Source organism: Daphnia carinata, chromosome 7, assembly GCF_022539665.2.
Source record: "Daphnia carinata strain CSIRO-1 chromosome 7, CSIRO_AGI_Dcar_HiC_V3, whole genome shotgun sequence".
In the NCBI taxonomy this organism is placed as follows: domain Eukaryota; kingdom Metazoa; phylum Arthropoda; class Branchiopoda; order Diplostraca; family Daphniidae; genus Daphnia; species Daphnia carinata.
In genome coordinates this window covers 779,232-798,284 of record NC_081337.1, presented here as the reverse complement: position 1 = coordinate 798,284, position 19,053 = coordinate 779,232, and the positions used below count along the sequence as shown (strand labels likewise).

At 41.8% G+C, this 19,053-nt stretch overlaps 2 protein-coding genes and 1 non-coding gene across 3 annotated transcripts; 2 read left to right on the top strand and 1 right to left on the bottom strand.

Annotated features, from left to right (window-relative positions):
* The first annotated feature begins 5,463 nt into the window (after window positions 1-5,463).
* Window positions 5,464-6,731, top strand: LOC130698704 (uncharacterized). Its single transcript, XM_057521389.1, has 3 exons — window positions 5,464-5,674; window positions 5,741-6,263; window positions 6,320-6,731. The coding sequence occupies exons 1-3, from the start codon at window positions 5,464-5,466 to the stop codon at window positions 6,729-6,731; spliced, it is 1,146 nt and encodes a 381-aa protein (XP_057377372.1).
* Window positions 6,732-14,921: 8,190 nt separating this feature from the next.
* On the top strand, window positions 14,922-15,998 carry LOC130698706 (uncharacterized). Its single transcript, XM_057521391.1, has one exon. It carries the CDS (start codon window positions 14,922-14,924, stop codon window positions 15,996-15,998), a length of 1,077 nt encoding a protein of 358 aa, XP_057377374.1.
* A 1,774-nt stretch (window positions 15,999-17,772) lies between these two features.
* Window positions 17,773-17,845, bottom strand: Trnar-acg (transfer RNA arginine (anticodon ACG)). The gene has a single exon. It is a non-coding gene; the product is annotated as a tRNA-Arg (tRNA).
* Between the last annotated feature and the right edge of the window lie 1,208 nt (window positions 17,846-19,053).

The following is a 19,053-nucleotide window of genomic DNA, read 5'->3' as shown; positions in this document are numbered from 1 at the left end:
AGAACATGAACTATATTGTATTTAATAGAGTTCATTTAACAAAATACCATTAGAACAAAATCAGAAATATTTATTACTTATATTGCACTTTATGTGGTCATAACAAACTTTTCCAATTGCACTAATGTTTTACTATTTCATACTACTATCATTACATCATATAGAGCTCTTACATATTCTGATTTTGCTGCACTAGTATTTTATTAATTATATATTAAATACCATGAAATTACATGTCTAGTTACGGAGGAGGTGCAATACGTTAGTCCAGGCATTTTTTAGGTGGTATGCCAGAGATAAGGAGATGGGACACGGAATAGGGAAAGCCGCCATGACAGATTTCGGCCCACCATCTAGCGGCTAATTCCCTCCGGTCATCGTTAGCAGACGAATTCCCTCTCTATTTCAATAGCAAACAACATTTTTTTGTTTTTTTTAGATGTCATTTGGTTACTGCATGCTTCTGTGTGTTTTGTAGTTTGTCTTAAAAGTTAAAATGTGACATTCGGAAATAAAGTAACTAACCAATAAACTTTTTATAAATTTTGTATAATATGAACTTAGTTAACTGATTACCTTTTGAAGTTTCTTCACACATGTTTTGATTGAACAGTTTGACATAGGATAAACATCTGAGTTTTAAGAATCTGTAAGGAACAGTTTGTTTGAGGTAAGTAACATCACAATTTTCTGAGTGAGCTGCAAGAGTAGGAAACATTTAATTAATATTAATTTTCTTTAGGACTTTCTGGTTTAACATGGCAACTAGGCTATATCACACTGGAGTTTTAATCCTTGGGCCAACATCGATTGAAAAACAGATTTGCATGATAATGCAATTGTGTACGCAGAGTTTGAAGGAATGCATACCCTTCTGCTCTTTCTTAAATTTTAAATGTTTGCTGTGAGTTCTTCCAATGGATCATCAATGGAGTCAAATAAGGCTTTCTACACATGACACAGTTAAAGAGACGTTCAATTTTTAAAACACAATATCCAGTAATGTAGGCAAGACACTGGTTTGTAAAAGTATCATTCATGTTGGAAGCATTTAACTCTATTACATTACTGAAAAGCTCAACATCTACCTCCATCTCTGTGTCGCAATAGCATCATTTTCTTTTTCACAATTAAGGTTCTTTAATATTGCAAATGGAAGAGGTGAACAGTTAGATGACAAAGAAGCTGTAAGACCACTACTTTTTAAAACTAAAAGTTTTCTCATGATATACTTCACTTGAATTGCTGTGGGATTGTTATATAACCCACCCCTTAATCGGACTATGCTAAAGAAATGCTCCAGTGGATCCCGTTCGGTAAGTCTCGTGCATACAGTACATAATCCAAAGGCTTTTCTTGTGTTAGCAGATTCCAAGCAAGTGATATTGTTGATTTTATTGTGGTAGTGAAGCCGATAATCACAGCCTTCCGTTTACTAGCACTTACTAACTTGCGGGAAGTAAATGTCAAAGATTTAACAAAATTTTGTAATCCTTTAAGTTCTTTTTCTTTTTCCAACAGGTTGGAAAGTGTCAGTGGTGCTCTGTCATCTGTTTGTTTTGGATTCCACGAGTTCAGCATGTCGAAAATCTAGTTGAATTTTCAGCAGTATTCCTCAGTGGCCTCACTTCCCGTAAACTGCAAAAAACGCCATATTAAAAAGTTCAAATCATTTGTATACCACAGTGAAAATATAACTTTACGTTTGGGTCTTTCAGATCCTTCCGTAAATGGCGAAGAGTATCCGCAGTTGAATTGCTCAAGACTTGAGCAGCCAGAACTACTTTCATCTTGTGTGTGCCAATATCGACGTGGTTTTTAGTTAACTTGTTACCAAGACGAAATCCTAGACGGTTCTGGTATTCAAAGAGCTCGATAATGTACGACCATTTTGCCGGTTTCGGAAAGCCAGGTATAAGAATTCCTTTCGGTGTCTGTGCTTTAAGGTTACGAGCCAATTTTAACATATGGCAGGTATCTAACATCACGTAAATGTCTTCTTTGGTCTTAGGATGTTCGGTTTTCATTTGCTCTGGAGTGTTATTTGTGCGCCGGCTAGGAACAGATTTTGGTGGTTTTTGGGGAATCCTGATGTTCGCTCCAAGGGTATTGACCATCGTTAGATTTGCCGCCAACCCATCGAAAGTAACTACTTTTACATTTACGTTGAATTCGTGAGAAGAAATAATGACATCGTTCAGCACTTTGGACTGGCCCAGCCCGGTTAAATGGTTCGTAAAGTAATAAGCCAAAGGCGATCTCCATTTTCCATCTAATCCTACAGCATAAAACACTTGTGTAGCAAGAATTTGATGATCTGTTTCCCGACTGAAAGGTTTGTCATCTGGGAAATCGGTAAATCCCATATATTTCTTAAATTGTGGGTCGTAGCACAACGCCTTCTTGATAGACATTTCATTGAGACTAAGCGTTACATCTTGGTCGTGTGTTCCTTCTGCAATGTCTGTCTTTATCTGAGCTAAGGCATTCTTTAACATCCCGGAAGAGCAACCGACTGGTGCAAGGTTGTTGGAAATATATTAAGTTCCCAACAGCAGATGACGCGGACTGGACGCCGCACAAGGCTGCCCAGCCGTTTTAATGCCTTTGAATTGGGTGGCCCTCGATAGAGGGCCAACATTGTACATTTTCTTGTATGTAAGCCCCGCCCTAGGCCTATTGGCCGTCTCGCAAGAGATGGCAAGGGGCAGTTAGTCGCAAAATACATCTCCTACAGTTAACAACGAATATCACCAGTGCCTCCCGTGTGTTTCAATTCTTCAACTTCAACTTGTTAAAGGTAAAGTCAGAGAACGGGCTGACTATTTCCCTTCATGGTTTTTCGAACCTATTCTTTCTTAATTTAAGTTAAAATTTCTTACTTTAAGTATTTACTTGTTGAGCACTGTGGGGGAGTTTTTTTTTGGCTCACCCCTTTTAGTCCCTAGACACCGCGTGTGAAATTTTTTTTTCCTTTACCACGTGGTGAGCTAGCGTGTTAAATTTTCTTTTCCTTTTTTTCACCACTTGTTTAGTTAAGCTTGTGAATTTTTTTCTTTCGCTTTTCACCACTCGTTGAGCTACCGTGTGAATTTTTTTTGTTTCACCACGTGTAGAGTGTGTAGGCACTTAAAAAACTTTTTTCCTGTTTTTGCCTTTCAACTGTTAGGGCAAACACGTGGTCGGCGGCCATTAATTTGGTCGTCCTTTTTTTCAAATTTTGAATTTTTGGTAAAAATTTTTTTCTTCTCTCTCAACGTGATTTGGAGGCACGTTTTACTCTTTTTTTTCTCTCTCTTTCTCTCCTCTCCTTTTTCATTTACTTCGAGTAAGGTTATGGTTGAGTAGGGTGGAAAATTTTTTTTTCTTTTTCGATTTCGGTCGCGTGGCCGGCGGCCATTGATAACTCCACCTCCAATTTTTTCTTTCTTTTTTTTCTTTTCAAATACACTGCTTCGCCTTGCCGGCCACCTTTGTTGCTTCACATTTAGGGCCAATTTTCTCTTTTTTGCTTTTTTGGAATCCCCTCTTTCTGGAGGATATTTATATCCTCCACTACTACTCTTTTCTTCTCCGCTTTAGCGGAGCACCGGTAAGGTCTCCACCACAACTTCAAGAATTCGTGACGCCGAGAAGATAAAGAGGGCAAAGAGGAGGGCTGAGGGCTTGGAGAGGCTGTGGACTGGTCAACAACAGCCGAGGAAATTTCGGAACACCCCGGAAGGAAGGCGGCAAAATTAGTCTCTTTAACCGCCTTGCAGCAGCCGCACCTGAAACTGAACAAGCTGCCTCACCGCTGAACTCCATACTCCCGATAGCCATTCGTCACATGCCCTTAGCGGCCATTAAGGAAGCGCTCGAGCCGAAGTATTGCGGAGACATCAGGTACCGCCCGGTCAACCAGGTTGTGGAGAGAGAAGAGGAGGGAGCCATTGCTTTGCCAACTCCAAGTGGGTTGAGTAACTCTCCAACAACAGCAGCAAAGATAGGATTTTCGCGCGGACGAGAGTGGCGACTCTCCACATTTGTCAACCAGAGTAAAGAGTCCGAAGTCGGAGTAGTAGCCGCATTTGGAGCTGATCAACCAATCTCTCCAGTCGCCAGTGTTCCTGAACAGCCCAAAATCAAACTTGGTAGAGCACGCGGTCGTGGTGGACAAATTTTCATTGTCGTCAACCACCTCGAGCCATTTGATCAGCTGTTACCCACCCCAAGCGGGAGGCGTAACAACGCGTTGCTCACTAAATTTGCACCTTTCAAGTCAGGGCCAGGTAACTCACGCGGACGCGGTCGGCCATTACTCTCCGAAAAGGAAAACCCGCTGGATGCTCCAATTCAAGATCCAACCCCGGAGTTGGCACCAACCAGAGAAGTGGAGCGCGCAGCTGAAGAAGAGGAAGAAGACGACGAAGACATCCTTCGGATTGATGCCGATCCAATGGATCTTATTGATCTTTATAAAAAGTTGTAATTCCCCATGTTACAATAAAATAATTGATCACTAACCCTTTTTTCACTTACTTTCAGCAGGAGAAAACGGTTCAACCGTACTCCACAAAAGAAAAAACTTTCTTACATCTTTTCGGAGTTAGGTTCTAAACCAAAAACTCCCACTATTTCCTTACCTGTTCTTTCCTAAAAAAAAAAAAAAACAACTAGCGCCATCTAGCGCTAAAAATTACAAACTTTAATTTTTCCTTTTTCAAAAAAGTTATTTTCTTTTCAGAACTACAAGCTTACGCCACCTAGTGGTTATAAGCAAACTAAAAATCCACTAATTCAAAATTTCCTTTCTTTTTCTCTTAAAACTGAAGACCCGCACCGTCTAGCGGTCAAAAAAAAATAGAAGAGTAAATAGAAACTGAACACAAACACCATCTGGCGGTCAAGAACCAAAGGATGGTAAAACTTTTTCTTTTTTTTTCTCATCTCTTCTTAAAACTGAAAGCTTATGCAGCCTAACGGCCAAATAAGCAACCTTATTTTCCAAATCATCTGAAATAGACCTTTCCTATGCTTACCCATTGAGCATCGTGCTAACAACTAACCAAAACTTGACATTTTTCTTATTTTTACTGACAACAAAGTCAGTTTATTCGCTCGAAATTTACCGAAAGCTAACTAAGTGCAAACAATTTAAGCTTCCACTTTTCAAAAAATTGTCTGACATAGCAAGGGGAGAAACCTCAACCAGTGGAGTTCAAAAAACACGCCCACTGACTGGAGCACGGCGTCAGCGCTGCTCCCTTTCCATTCACTCACAATTTAATAGAAGCCCTAAAAGTAAAACTTTTTTCCAAGTTTTTCTTTTTTCTTTTTTTTCTCTTCTTCAAGGGAAATCCAGAAGTGAACCCCTCTGAGGTTTGCAAAGAAAAATCAACTTTCCAATTCCAGCAAAACAAAAAAATGTCACGATCGGTTGCAGCAACACGAGCGGGCCTGAAATACCACCTTACGAGGACAATGGAGAAGATCAAAGGATACAAGGATCTTACGATGACGGCGGAACTGGATAACGACATTGCAACGGATACAGAACTCCTCAAGCAACGTTACCAGAAATTTATTAAAGCAAGCGACCAAGTACGCTGGGCCTTGCAAACTACGAACGCTACCGAGGAGCAAATCGAGCAAGATTACTCCACAGTAGCAGAAGTAGAAGAAGAAATGAGCAGTATACTCGCCTTCGTTAAAAACAAATGAGACGAGTATAAAAGACAACAAGACTTGGAATTTCAAGAGTTGCAGAGGAAAGAACAGCGCCAGATAGATGAGGACAGAAACAGATTGCTCCAAGACCTGCTTACTCAACAGCAGCAACTCTTTGCAAATCAGATCCTCCAACAACAGCAAGCCTACGCCTTACAAATACAACAACTTATGGCGCAAAACCAAGCACCAGTTCAGGTAGCAGCAGCAGCAGCTCCAGTTCAACAAGCGACACGTCTCCCCCAAAGACAAATCAAACACTTTAAAGGAGATATTCTTGAGTGGACATCATTTTGGGAGAGCTTCTATGCCTCCATTCACTCGTCCACAATGTTGGATGTTCAAAAATTCGACTACTTAAAAGAATACTTGAAGGGGGAAGCGTACTTGTGCGTTGAAAATCTCGAACTTACTGCTGCAAACTACAACATCGCCATAGCAGAGCTGAAAAGAGTCTACGCTAAACCAAAGGCTCTTATTCAAACTCATTTGTGTAAGTTTGACAACCTAGCTCCTGTCAAAACAATGGCAGACGTATCGGCGCTGAGAAAACTGTAACTCACAGTCCAGTCTCACATTAATGCCTTGAAAACCCTCGGGGTTCGAAAAGAATCATTTGGAGGACTCTTGGCACAAAATTAATGAAATTGCTTCCTGCAGAATTGCAGAAAGAATGGTCGAGCTCTGAAGAGAACGACATCACGGACATCACATCCCTACTGGCTTTCATCAGGGATCAAGTTGACGTAGCGGAAAGGTACAGCCGATGGAAATCGGAAACCACGAAAACGCCACAGCAGTCGACACCGCCAAGTACAGCAAAACAACTACATGCTGCCACAGCATCACAGCTAGCGATTGGAGCCAGGTCACAACCAGCTCCACACACCAGCAAAAATTCCAGACAATTTTTGCCACCGTCAAACACACCTGTTAGGAGACAGGACAACTTTGTCATGCAGGATGCACAAGACCATGCATCTTCTGCGGGGAAGTTCACTACCCCACGGCTTGTCCAGTGAACCTAAAAGAAAAAAAAGGCCATCATTGCTAAGCAGAAAAGGTGCGTCAGATGTTTCAGCGCAAATCACGAAACTCTGAACTGCACCACAAACTACACATGCAAGAATTGTCAAGCTATCCACCACACAGCTCTCTGCGACAAAAAGCAGACACGCTTCGCGCATCAAACCGTTAATGGCAACAGTGCCATCAAAAACTTTACGGCGTCTGCTGCAAGCGCAAACGCCCCCGGCGATCTCGTGGTGAAGACAGCTACAGTATATGTAGTAGGCCCAAATGGCAAACAAACAAGAGCCATTTTATTTATCGACGACGGCAGCCATAGATCTTGGGTTACAACATCTATCTCAAAATTGTTGGACCTCAAAGTGTTAACAGTGGAGAACATTGGTACCAGAGTTTTCAAACAACGAAAACCCAATCCAATGGAGAAGACTAATTCAGTCGAGCTGACATTTAGGGGCACCTGGCATGGTGCCCCCCTCGTCAAAATTACAGCACTGGAAACGGACTAGATTGGAGACACTGGATCATATGCCCACACAACATTCGCACGAAAATTGTGGCTGAACAATGAAAAAATGGCTGACGACAGGTTTGAAACAAACAGCCAAGAAAAAGATGTCGGGATTTTAATAGGAGTCGACCAGATGTTTGAAATCATCCCCAACGAAGCAGCTATCCAAAGCCCGTGTTGCCTAAGGGCCTAGAACACAAAGCTTGGGCGGATGATAGCTGGACCTTCTAAGGAAAAAAATTCGAAGAAAGGCAAAGCACTAATCCAGCAAATGCTGCAATGCAGCAGCTTCTCAGCCCAAACAGTAGCTTCATATGCAGCCGCCTGCCTTAATTCAAACAACACTTTTACAACCCTTCCCGAAGAAAAGGAGAAAATGCCGGATGGACATGAGACAAAGGAAGCTTCATCTTCCCATTCGACGTCTATGGAAAAAATTTCCATAGTGAACTCCACAAATAAAAAAGAAAAAAAGAAGATTGTAAAAGAAGAATTAAAACGGCAGACGGATTTTGATCTATCTTTGTTTTGGAAGCTGGAGCACTTCGCCATCTTAGATGATTGCGATGCAGTGGAGCCAGACGACCCTCTAGGCTCCTTTGGAGACAAAATCACCCGTCAAGAAGATGGGCGATACTGCACCCCAATCCCCTGGAAAACCGATAAGTGGAGGTTGGAAAACCCACACGACACATCTCCTTCCTGGGAGCCTCCTAAAAGGTTCTTAGCCTCCCCAGCGCATCAACCATGCCGTTGGGAAGTACTGAGGAAGGCCACAAGCAGGTGGAAAATTTGTCGATGAGCATGCCAATATTTGCAATTCAAGAAATTTGTTGGTGATATTCTCAGGAGTATTTTAGGAGCTCCCTTCATGAAAGTAAGACTCGTGCGTTGAAATAATAGGAAAAATAAATCAATTTCATCTTACCAGCTAAAAATTGCCTATGGACTAACATATTCCTCCTCCATGCTACGTAACTGAACATGTAATTTCATGGTAATTTTATAAATTACCCAGATGTTGTTCTTACTAATGTTCTAATACATATTGCATTTCAGAAATTTCGATGTTGTAAAACATAAATTTGAATCGCTTCATGCCCTTTATGTGATAAAAAGAAACAAATGGATTTGGTAACGATATTAGAGCTGTATTCAAAATTTCCATGTAATAAACCATATTCGTATGGAACGACTGGTGAACTCATAAATATGTAACAGAGAAATATTCATTTTGGAACTAGGAGATGTGACAAAACAACACCCAAATACCCCGTCATCGAACTTGAAGGACAAGGGAATTTCCATGATTAATAGTACTTCAATGGCTTAGGGTAATAGCTTTGAGTGGCGTACGTTGTTTTTGTAATAAGATGGAGCCTCTATGTAGTAACTGGGAGCGGCGTTAGTGGTAGTGTAGTAACTGGGAGCGGCGTCAATGGTAGTGTAGTACTCTGGCGCTTTTGTGGTGTAGTATTTGGGAGGCTTCAGTCTGGTAGTAGCTTGGAGATGAGTAGTACTTCATTGCCTCGGTTTAGTAGGTGGGAGTAGCATATGTTGTTGGGTAGTATGTTGGAACTTCAGTGTAATAGCTTGGTATAGCATGCGGTAGGATGTAGTACTTGGGTGCCTTTCTAGTGTAGTATTGAGGAGCAGCAGTGTAGTAAGCTGGAGCTGCGCAAGTGCTTGTGTAGTACCCATCTTTCTTTTTGTAATACTCCGCGGCTGCAGTAGTGTAATATTCCACGGCCTTTGTGGCGTAGTATTGAGGAGCTTCAATGTAGTACACTGCGGCGGCGTAAATGGTGGTGTAGTATTGAGGATCGTTAGTATAGTAAGCCGGAGCTGCATATGTCGTGGTGTAATATTCGGGTGCCTTTATAGTGTAGTAAATGGGGGCTGCATACGTCGTGATGTAGTAATAAGATGGAGCCTCTATGTAGTAACTGGGAGCGGCGTTAGTGGTAGTGTAGTAACTGGGAGCGGCGTCAATGGTAGTGTAGTACTCTGGCGCTTTTGTGGTGTAGTATTTGGGAGGCTTCAGTCTGGTAGTAGCTTGGAGATGAGTAGTACTTCATTGCCTCGGTTTAGTAGGTGGGAGTAGCATATGTTGTTGGGTAGTATGTTGGAACTTCAGTGTAATAGCTTGGTATAGCATGCGGTAGGATGTAGTACTTGGGTGCCTTTCTAGTGTAGTATTGAGGAGCAGCAGTGTAGTAAGCTGGAGCTGCGCAAGTGCTTGTGTAGTACCCATCTTTCTTTTTGTAATACTCCGCGGCTGCAGTAGTGTAATATTCCACGGCCTTTGTGGCGTAGTATTGAGGAGCTTCAATGTAGTACACTGCGGCGGCGTAAATGGTGGTGTAGTATTGAGGATCGTTAGTATAGTAAGCCGGAGCTGCATATGTCGTGGTGTAATATTCGGGTGCCTTTATAGTGTAGTAAATGGGGGCTGCATACGTCGTGATGTAGTGTTCTAGAGCCTTGGTGGTGTAGTACTCGGGAGCATGGGTGTTGTAGTAGCTAGCGCACATATATCGTGGTGTAGTAAGGCACCGGAGTAGTGTAGTATTCAGAAGAACACGGGCCCATGGGTCCACCGACGACACGTCTAAATTACAGGTAATGACGTAGCAGCCAATATTTTTATCCCGCCTTTTAGCCAGTCCTCCTTCCCATCAATTTCCATCAATAGAACTGTAATGCAAACGACAAAGAAAAACGAAAAAAGATTTGCTAGATTCTTTAAAATACTCAATGATTTTTTAAGTAAATGCATTGTGTGCGCACTTTCAGAAGAAACATCAAATTGTTTGGTTCGTAAAAAAGCAAATACCATCAATAACTAAGAAAAAAAACACATACTGAATAAACGTATAAAAATTATGACCTAAGAATATCGTTAATAACCCACCTCAAATCCTAAGCAATATAAAACCTTCTACAACGGATAGTGGTCAAGTAACTTGTTCAATCCGGTTGCATGCAATACATGTGCAGGCTAAAAGGTCAGTCACCCAGATATTCTTCAATGCGAAACAGGAATCTTGAACCACAGCCACTAACACTGTTGTTGACAAACAGTATTATATGAAGCTACAAAGGAAAAACATTTTAAATGATTGATAAAATGCAAAAAACCTTTTACAGTTGGAAGTAGAGAGGCAGATAAACGTGAGAACCAGAACTCATAAATCGTTTTCGTAGTGAACAGGCTCCATATACAATTCGAAGCAATGTGCTATTTTTTTTCTTCAATTACTGGCAAAATGAGTTCGATTCGAACCGCCACGGAGGCAAGTTCTCGTTACGTGCCATCGCCCGATACCCGCCATCCGTGCCTCTTCGTGCGTCTCTAGACCTTAATTCCAGACTATAGCCACAGGCGTGTCGCTCGATACCTGATCTGGAGTCGCACACAAGGACACTACGACTTACTACTACTACCACCCACTGTCTGTCGGAAATAGTGATTTCTAGCCAATCTCTCGTCTTTTTTCTTTCTTTTTTTTTTTTTTTTTTTTTTTTTTTTTCTCCAACAAAGTGTGATTGTTCCTCGTTTCCTGGAAAATTCTATGCGCAAAAAAGTTAGTGGTGAGCCGCCAAGATGGCAATGATAAACTCCGATATGCGCAACGACGATACTGGGAGTGAGCACCTGTCCCGTAATAAAAGAGCGCACCTCGACGTCAGCAACAACAAAGTTAGAGTGGCACAGGTTCTTTCCCCCGCCATCCTACCTGTAGAAGTGCAAATCCTAGAAAAGACTTCCCATCAATCAATCGACTTCAACGATCTATCTTTCAGTGTGGTGGAAAACTGGATAACATCGCTCACGACAGTTATAGGACCAATAGACGACAGCCGCGTTGAGAGCAACGGTAATATCACCGTTTACCCACACTCCCCAGAGCAGCAAGACCTCCTAGTCAATCTAAAGGAAGTGGGAGGATTCCCAATAAAGAAGAAAATTTCCCTTGCCACCAACTTGGCTCAAGGGGTGATTACAAGAGTCCCCACTACAGAAAACGAAATGACAATTCAACACCTGCTTAGCAACCAAGGTGTATTGAAAGCAGAACGTTTTAGAAAGAGACACCCTGATGGTACAGTGGTTGACACCTCGGCAGTGCTACTTACTTTCAACTCAATTGAACTCCCCATTGAAGTGAAATTAGCAGGCAGAGTCTTCGTACCGGAAAAACCTAAAATCAGACCATACCAATGTACGAACTGCTGGGCCCTTGGTCACAGGGAAAGAAATTGCAGCGCAAAAAGAAAATGTAAAAGATGCGGCATGGAGCACCAACAACTGGCAGTGTGCACAAGGGAAAAGAAATGCACCAATTGCGCAAACACCGACCACGAAGCTGACGACTCCAGATGCCCATCAATTGTTACCAGGATCAAAATCCTGGAAAAATCAAGAGAAAAAAACATTCCTTTTCATGTGGCTGCAAAAATAATAGACAAAGAAATTGAAATTAGCCCCAAATTCCCACAAGTTCTCCAAACCAACGTCAGCGCGAAGTTCTCCAGCAAGATGGCAAACATGGAAACAAGAATAAAAAAACTAGAAAATGAACTAACCGTAATCAAAACCGACGTTAAACAACTCCAAGAAATCCAAAAAGATGTAAAGAAGAATAGCAGCTCCCTGGAGGAAATAAAAAATATGCTGATAAATATGCAAAATCCACGCATTTACAACAACCAAACATGGCACAGTCAAAACCAAGAACAGAATATACCCTCAGATCAAATGGAACGCATGGAAGAGTCCGTCCTCGACGAGGTAACGTGTGACAGTTCGCCATCAAATCCCCCAATTACTAACTTCCCAACAGTACTAGGAAGCAGCCTGGACACGCAAGATCCTCATCGCATCCCACAACCTGGTGAAAACTACCAGAGAGGAAGGTGGAAAGGACCTCCTCCAAAGCAAAAATGACTAGCGCCGGACAAACTGAGCCTCATCCAGTGGAACCCGAACGGGCTAAACAACAGCAAAAAGGACATTCTTACAAGAAAATTACACGAACTGAACCCAGATGTAGTCCTCATTAGCGAAACCCACTGGTCAATAAATACAAAATTCCCATTAAAAAACTACGAAGTGCTCAGTAACCCTAGAACAGACGAACGAGGCGGCGTAGCAATTCTTTACAGAAAGAACCTGATATACAAAAAGATCCATACTCATAACTCGGAAAACCTAGAAGTCATAGGAGCATCATTCACTACCCGCCGCAACACAGTAAAGTCCCAACTCAACGTCTTCTCTGTCTACTGCCCAAAAGGCAACTGCTACATGGAAGAAATACAGAAACTCTTCCACCGGAAAAATGGCGAACAAGTTATAGTCGGCGGAGACCTAAACGCTCACCATGAACTGTGGGACTCTTACAAGCCCAAAAATATGGCAGGAAACACAATAGCTTCACTACTTTACACCTCCCCAAACATCCAGCTCATAACACCGAAGGACCTAGACACAAGACCCGATCCCAAAAACAATGAAAAATCCACGATTGACCTTACCCTAACAACAGTAGATGTTCAAGTAACCCGCCCACCTTCAACTCTGGGATCATGGGGCAGCGACCACGAAGCAATCTTCTTCCAAACGGATACAAACCCAAGAATCAGACCTCAAAACCAGAGAAGATGGACAATTAGACCCAGACACATAGAAAAATGGAACGAAGAAATCCATAGTTCTCTACAGAACATAAAAGAGAAAACCCCAGCCACGGAGATCTACGGAAAGATTTACGAAGCTGTCGAAATAGCGTCTGACAAACACCTTCGACAGCCCAGGGCAGCCAAAAGGGCGGAACCAAGGAAGCCTTGGTGGAACCAAGAGTGCCAAAAAGCCCACAACCTAACCTTAAAGGCCTGGAGATTGTGGAAAATATACAAGCTCCCTGAGCTCAAAACCCATCTGAACAGAGCAGAAGCAATTCAAAGGAAAACATTCCGAAATAGCAAAAGAGAAAGCTGGAAGCAATTCACAAAAACTCTCACCTCAAGGAATGCAAAAAACGTCTGGCAGTTCATAGGCAGAATGAACGGGAAGAAAGCGGGGATCAGCTCCATAGACTCCATCGAACTTGAAAACAAAGCCATCACCACCGACCCTAAGAAGATCGCCAAAGCCATGGTGAATTACTTCACGGCAACCGACGACCGAGCAATGCTCGAACTGCAACGTAGAGAAGGGGACATGATTAAGGAAATCTCAAGAATTCTAGAAGCAGAAGGTCCGCACCCACTTGACAGACCATTTACACCCCAAGAATTCGAAAGGGCAATAAATAACCTGAAAAACACAGCCCCAGGAAAAGACGGTGTGTCTAACCAAATGATTAGACTACTCTCAAGTGAAAACAAAGCCAAACTCCTTACCTGCATGAATAAGCTATACGCTGAAGGGATAGTTCCTGAACAATGGAAAGAGGCAGTCGTTATTTGCATACCCAAGAAAGGTAAACCTAAACACTTACCCTCATCGTACAGACCCATCTCCCTCACATCATGTGTAGGAAAACTTATGGAAAAGATGGTCAATGAACGAATCATATGGTTCCTGGAAAAGCAAAAATTCATCCCATGGTCACAATCCGGTTTTAGAAAATCCAGATGCACAGCAGACAACCTAATAAGATTGGAAACCGAAATTAAACAAGGCTTTTCGAAAAATCAAAATACTTATGCTCTTTTCCTGGATATCTCGAAAGCTTATGACTCAACATGGATCACCGGACTTATTCACAAACTAACCACAGCCAAATTGCATGGCAACATCCTGAGATGGCTGATCAGCTTCCTGCAAAATAGATACGTGTACGTAAAAATTCATGATACCTTGTCAAGCCGAAAGCCTCTGGAACTGGGAGTACCCCAAGGCTCAGTACTCAGTCCAACTCTCTTCAACGTAATGATAGCCGACTTGCCACGCCTTGAAAATAACACTAGCTTCTTTGCAGATGACATCAAAAGTCACTTCCAAACTGCCGACGTAAACAAAGCAAAAACAAGAATGCAACAATATTGCAACCGAGTAAGCAGCTGGACTAAAAAATGGGGATTCAAAATGTCGATCGACAAATCCATGCTTGTCGTCTTCTCCAGAAAACACACGCCACAACAAGCTCCGAAACTATATATAGAAGGCCAACCAATCCCGGTTGCCAACAAAGCAAAATTTCTAGGAGTTACCTTCGACGCTAAGTTAAACTGGCAGTGCCATCTAGAGGAACTCGCAACCAAAATGCTGTCAAATGCAAACCTACTAAAAATTTTAGCCTCCAAACCAAATGAAATTGAGCTGCAAACCCTCACTTCAGTCTACAAAGCACTCGTGAGAAGCCTAGCCGACTACAGTGCATTCACCATAACCAGTGCAACAAAACACAGAAGGAAAAAAATTGAAATTGTGCAAAATAGCGCATTAAGAACGGTGCTTCGAGCACAGAAGACGACCCCCCTAGCGGCCCTTTACAAAGACTCAGGCGTGGAACCAATAATAAACAGAAGCAAGTGGATCCTTCAAGCCTACATAGCTAGGATCTGGCGAGACACGGAAAATCCCACGAGAGAAGTCATAAACTCATGCTGGAAAGTAATAAACAAATTCAAAACCTCTTATAAACCATCCTGGCATATGTCAATGGCAGCCATCGAAAAAAACACACCCCATTTGATGGAAAAACTTGCGCCAACCAACCTCTACCCGCCGGCTCCGTGGGAATTTGCCAAAATCAACCTCGGTCGCCTAAAGATTGACAAAAAAACCGCCACAAGCGCCCAACACCTAGCGCGTAACCAGTTCTTGGAAAACCTCGACAACCTACAACCAGGAGAGCTCGTAGCCTACACTGACGGCTCCGTAGACCCCAAATCTGGAAACGCCTCTTCCGCAATTTACGTACCCGGAATCAAATTACAAAAAGGCTGGAAGCTAAAAAAGTACTCCTCCATCCTGTCCGCAGAACTAAATGCCATCAACAAAGCCCTCGACATCTGCTACGATGCAACGGAAAGCGGAGTAACAATATATACGGACTCCTTATCGGCCATCCTCACAATTGCAAATGCCAACAAAAATTGGCGTACCCATAGTGTCCTCCTCAGCATCAACAGGTCTGCCAGCAACCTAGCAGCAGCAGGGATTGAAACAACGATCTTCTGGATCCCAAGTCACACAGCCATCGAGGGCAACGAAATAGCAGACGGGGTAGCCAAAGAAACTCTGACCAACCCTCGAGCGGAAACCATCCAAAACAAACTCACCATAAATGAAATCTATGCCATCATGAAAAAAGGATGGAACAGCGAACTTATGTGCGACATGAAATTGCTCAAGAGGTGGAACCCAATCTGGCCTAAACTGGGGATGAAAAGTTGGGAAATAGGAAGAAACACGGAAGAAACCCTAATCCTCCACAGACTTCGCACTGGCAAAACCAAACTAAACTACAATCTCAGCAAATATGATCCACTAATAGACCCCCTATGCCCGAACGGATGTCCGGAAATCGAAACAGTGGGACATGTCATCCTACATTGCCCGACTTACTGTAAAGAGCGCACCGACCTAATCCTTTTCTGTCAAAGGGAAAACATCAACCTAACAATATCAAACATCCTTGGCCTCACTGAAGAAGTAGAAACAAAACATAAAGCCGCCCTCAGAAACATCATCCTCAACCAAATCAAAAAGAGCGATCTCACAAATCGCATCTAAAAATCGAAGACACTCGGAACAAGAAAAAACAAAACAAACTAACAAAAACTAAAGCAATCAACAACAAACAAACAAGCGATACAAAACTACAATAACAACTCTAAAACAAAACTTGAAACAACAATCACCCGTGCGTAAGGGACTGCTAGGCAACCCCGGGAAGCTGGTGCAGACGCACCAGCCGCACTCAAAGCTACTACTACTACTACTGGCAAAATAAGATTATGTCCACTCCTATACTCCTATCCTATCCTGTATATATATGAGATGAACTGCAAAAAAAAATTTACCTTCAGTCTAGAGCAATGTAATCCTAATCAACATAAACTCACCTTGTTTTCATAAACCGCAGCGTCTTTCCTTAAGCATTAGACTAACAATGGCTGCCAAATGCAATGTTTACATTGCTATGGAAGTTGCCAAATGAATAAGTTGACACAAATTATTTTAAGAAGCAAAATAAAATTTAAGTTTAAATTAAGTTAAAATTTTGACGTCGTAAATACCGAATTTTTAACATCTAATAACACATAGATATTGTTACATAACAAACATGTTTTCGAGATAAATAGAATTCTGTTCAGGGAATGAAGAAAGCTGGTAGTCCTGAATGCGTCTGTGCATTCTAGTTCAGACCACCAGTGTGCATTCAAGTTCAGAGGCTTAACCATCGCATTTTCTACTCCCGCGAGTGTTTGTGGATAACAGGCTTGTAAATATAATTTCAAACTTACCAGTGACCATTATGAATTATGATTTTGTCTGATCCAGACCTTTACCTTCTCTGGCTTATTCCACCTTCGTTCTTTCGAACAATTTGTTGCTATCGGCAACTGTTTTGCCTTAAATGTGCTGCTCTCACCAAGCGTTCGTTAATTTGCTGCGGTCCCCAGCTAATTTGCCGTTTTTCTGTTGCCTGCAATTTGAGCTTGTGGATCCCCAAAGGTAATTAGAATCTCTTTATTTAGTGCTGGACCAAATGTAATCAAAAATACCCGTGGCCATCAAAGTAGGGGACGACCACCAAAATACGTGAAGAACTCAAATGAAGCTCAAACCTCACAGGAATTGTGTAGTACTGGTAAGTGTTGTTTTTCAGATCATTTTCGTATTTTATTAAATTTTTTTTTCTAGGCCCAAAATACGGTAATGCTAGTAGCCCGGTGTTTCGCCGCACTCAGCAAACGAGCCAAGATACTGCACTGTGGTCTTTTTCTGATAGTGGCCATGGTACTCTGAGTGATGAAGAATCCTTACCTATAGGCCCACGGGCAATACAACATCACGAGACAAGTAACGAATCTACAACTAATTACCACCAGAGAGAAACAGACAGTGAACCAGAACTCATGACACTTCAATCACCAGAAAATCAATTGGGCTTGAACCATACCCATCAGCAATCGATTCAAAAGGGAAATTATGTAAGCGAGCCGGACGGGCTATCGGATATGCTACCTAGTTTATCTTTCTGGGAAATTTCACGTCTCCAATTGAACACAAGCATTGGCCGTATTAGTGAGCCTTATCAACAACAAAATATCGTGCCAGGGCCATCTTCTGTTGCAAAATCCCGTCAACCATTGAATGTAAATGATGGCCATGGATTTCACCCTAGTGAACAACAGCTTATTGAACCCGGTGCGTCTTCCAGAGAGATAGCCTGTCAACAACCGAATAAAAATCGACGCCATACGAACCACACCATCCCTGAAGTTAAACACGGCTTCAAAACCCATTATCAATCAATGTTCTTTACGTTCCATGTTTTCAATGAACCTGCCAGGGATCGAACCTGGAATCTCCTGATCCGTAGTCAGGCGCGTTATCCATTGCGCCACACATCCACTGGCGAATTATGAGTGACTAGTTAAGAAACTTAACCAAGGGCCACAACAGGAGTTTAACAAATGGAAAAGAAATTTATTTCCCCAATTCGTTTAAGCAAATTACTTGTGTTCTGAATGTTACTTTACCCAAAGTGAGACGGGCAGACCGAAGGGAGATTTTTCCTACTTAACATACACTTAAGAACACTGTGATGGTAGGATTCAGTGACCTGGCAAGGCTTGCAGGGTTCTTTAGTGGAAATGTTTTGTACGATACTCCATTCAGTGAACCAAATTCCTTCCTCGAAATAGAAGGGATGCCTCCAGTCATTGCGGTAAGTGAAGTATTGTAGAAAAGACCACGCTTCGTCGTCGGTTAAGACATCCCAAAGGTTTCTTTCTGTACAAACTTCACACATTCCGTGAGTGACTGGTTAAGAAACTTAACGAATGGCCACAACAGGAGTTTATTATTTGAACAGAGTAAATTATTTATTGAGTTTTTAACAAATAATAAAAATTAGAATAAATCTGTATTTTTCTTTGTTCTTTGTCGATAATTTTTTCCTATGTTGTTTTATCATTATACGCTTGTAGATGTTGGCAGTATGTAGAGCAGAGGTTTCTTAATAATATTTGTAAATCAAAATAATCTTAGCTATTGAATTATAAACACATTAGTTGTTCTGTGAAACTACTTTTGGGGGCTAAATTGTACAAACGGCATGTGTTGTATTGGACATGAATTGGGCGTGCAAGGGAGGAGTCAAGTCAAAGCGCGGAAGTTTTAAATATTTAACGGCACATTTATGATATAGCTAATGCTTATTTATATTTTTAATCTTACATAAAAACATTTTATTTTGGAAAAAAATGTAATACTTTTCTGTATTATTCAACTGTTTCAACAATTTCAAAGTTTCGTCAACTGACGCAGCCATGACATTACAAATAATGAATCAGGGAAATCGATCGATAAATTGAAATAACTAAATTATCGATACTGTGGTGGCTGCGCCTCCTCTTATGTCTTCTCTATCAGTAAAATGAAAATATTTCAGGCATAATAAAAGTCATTTATTTCTGGTAATCTCTTTGAAGATTGCATTTCAATTGTTCGCTAAGTTAACAGCAAAAACTAGAAATAAAAGCAAAATTTTTACACAACTCATTCTACCTCTTTTGACCCCGTCCAAAGTGGGACAGGGGTCCGCCCAAAGTCACGC

What these genes read in the sequence shown, in the direction of transcription:
- LOC130698704 (XM_057521389.1), top strand. Translation starts at nt 5,464, where the DNA reads ATGGAGAAGATCAAAGGATACAAGGATCTTACGATGACGGCGGAACTG. An exon ending in AGTAGAAGAAGAAATGAGCA is followed by an intron (nt 5,675 to 5,740) that starts GTATACTCGCCT and finishes TGGAATTTCAAG; the next exon opens with AGTTGCAGAGGAAAGAACAG. An exon ending in GTATCGGCGCTGAGAAAACT is followed by an intron (nt 6,264 to 6,319) that starts GTAACTCACAGT and finishes GGGTTCGAAAAG; the next exon opens with AATCATTTGGAGGACTCTTG.
- LOC130698706 (XM_057521391.1), top strand. Translation starts at nt 14,922, where the DNA reads ATGGCAGCCATCGAAAAAAACACACCCCATTTGATGGAAAAACTTGCG.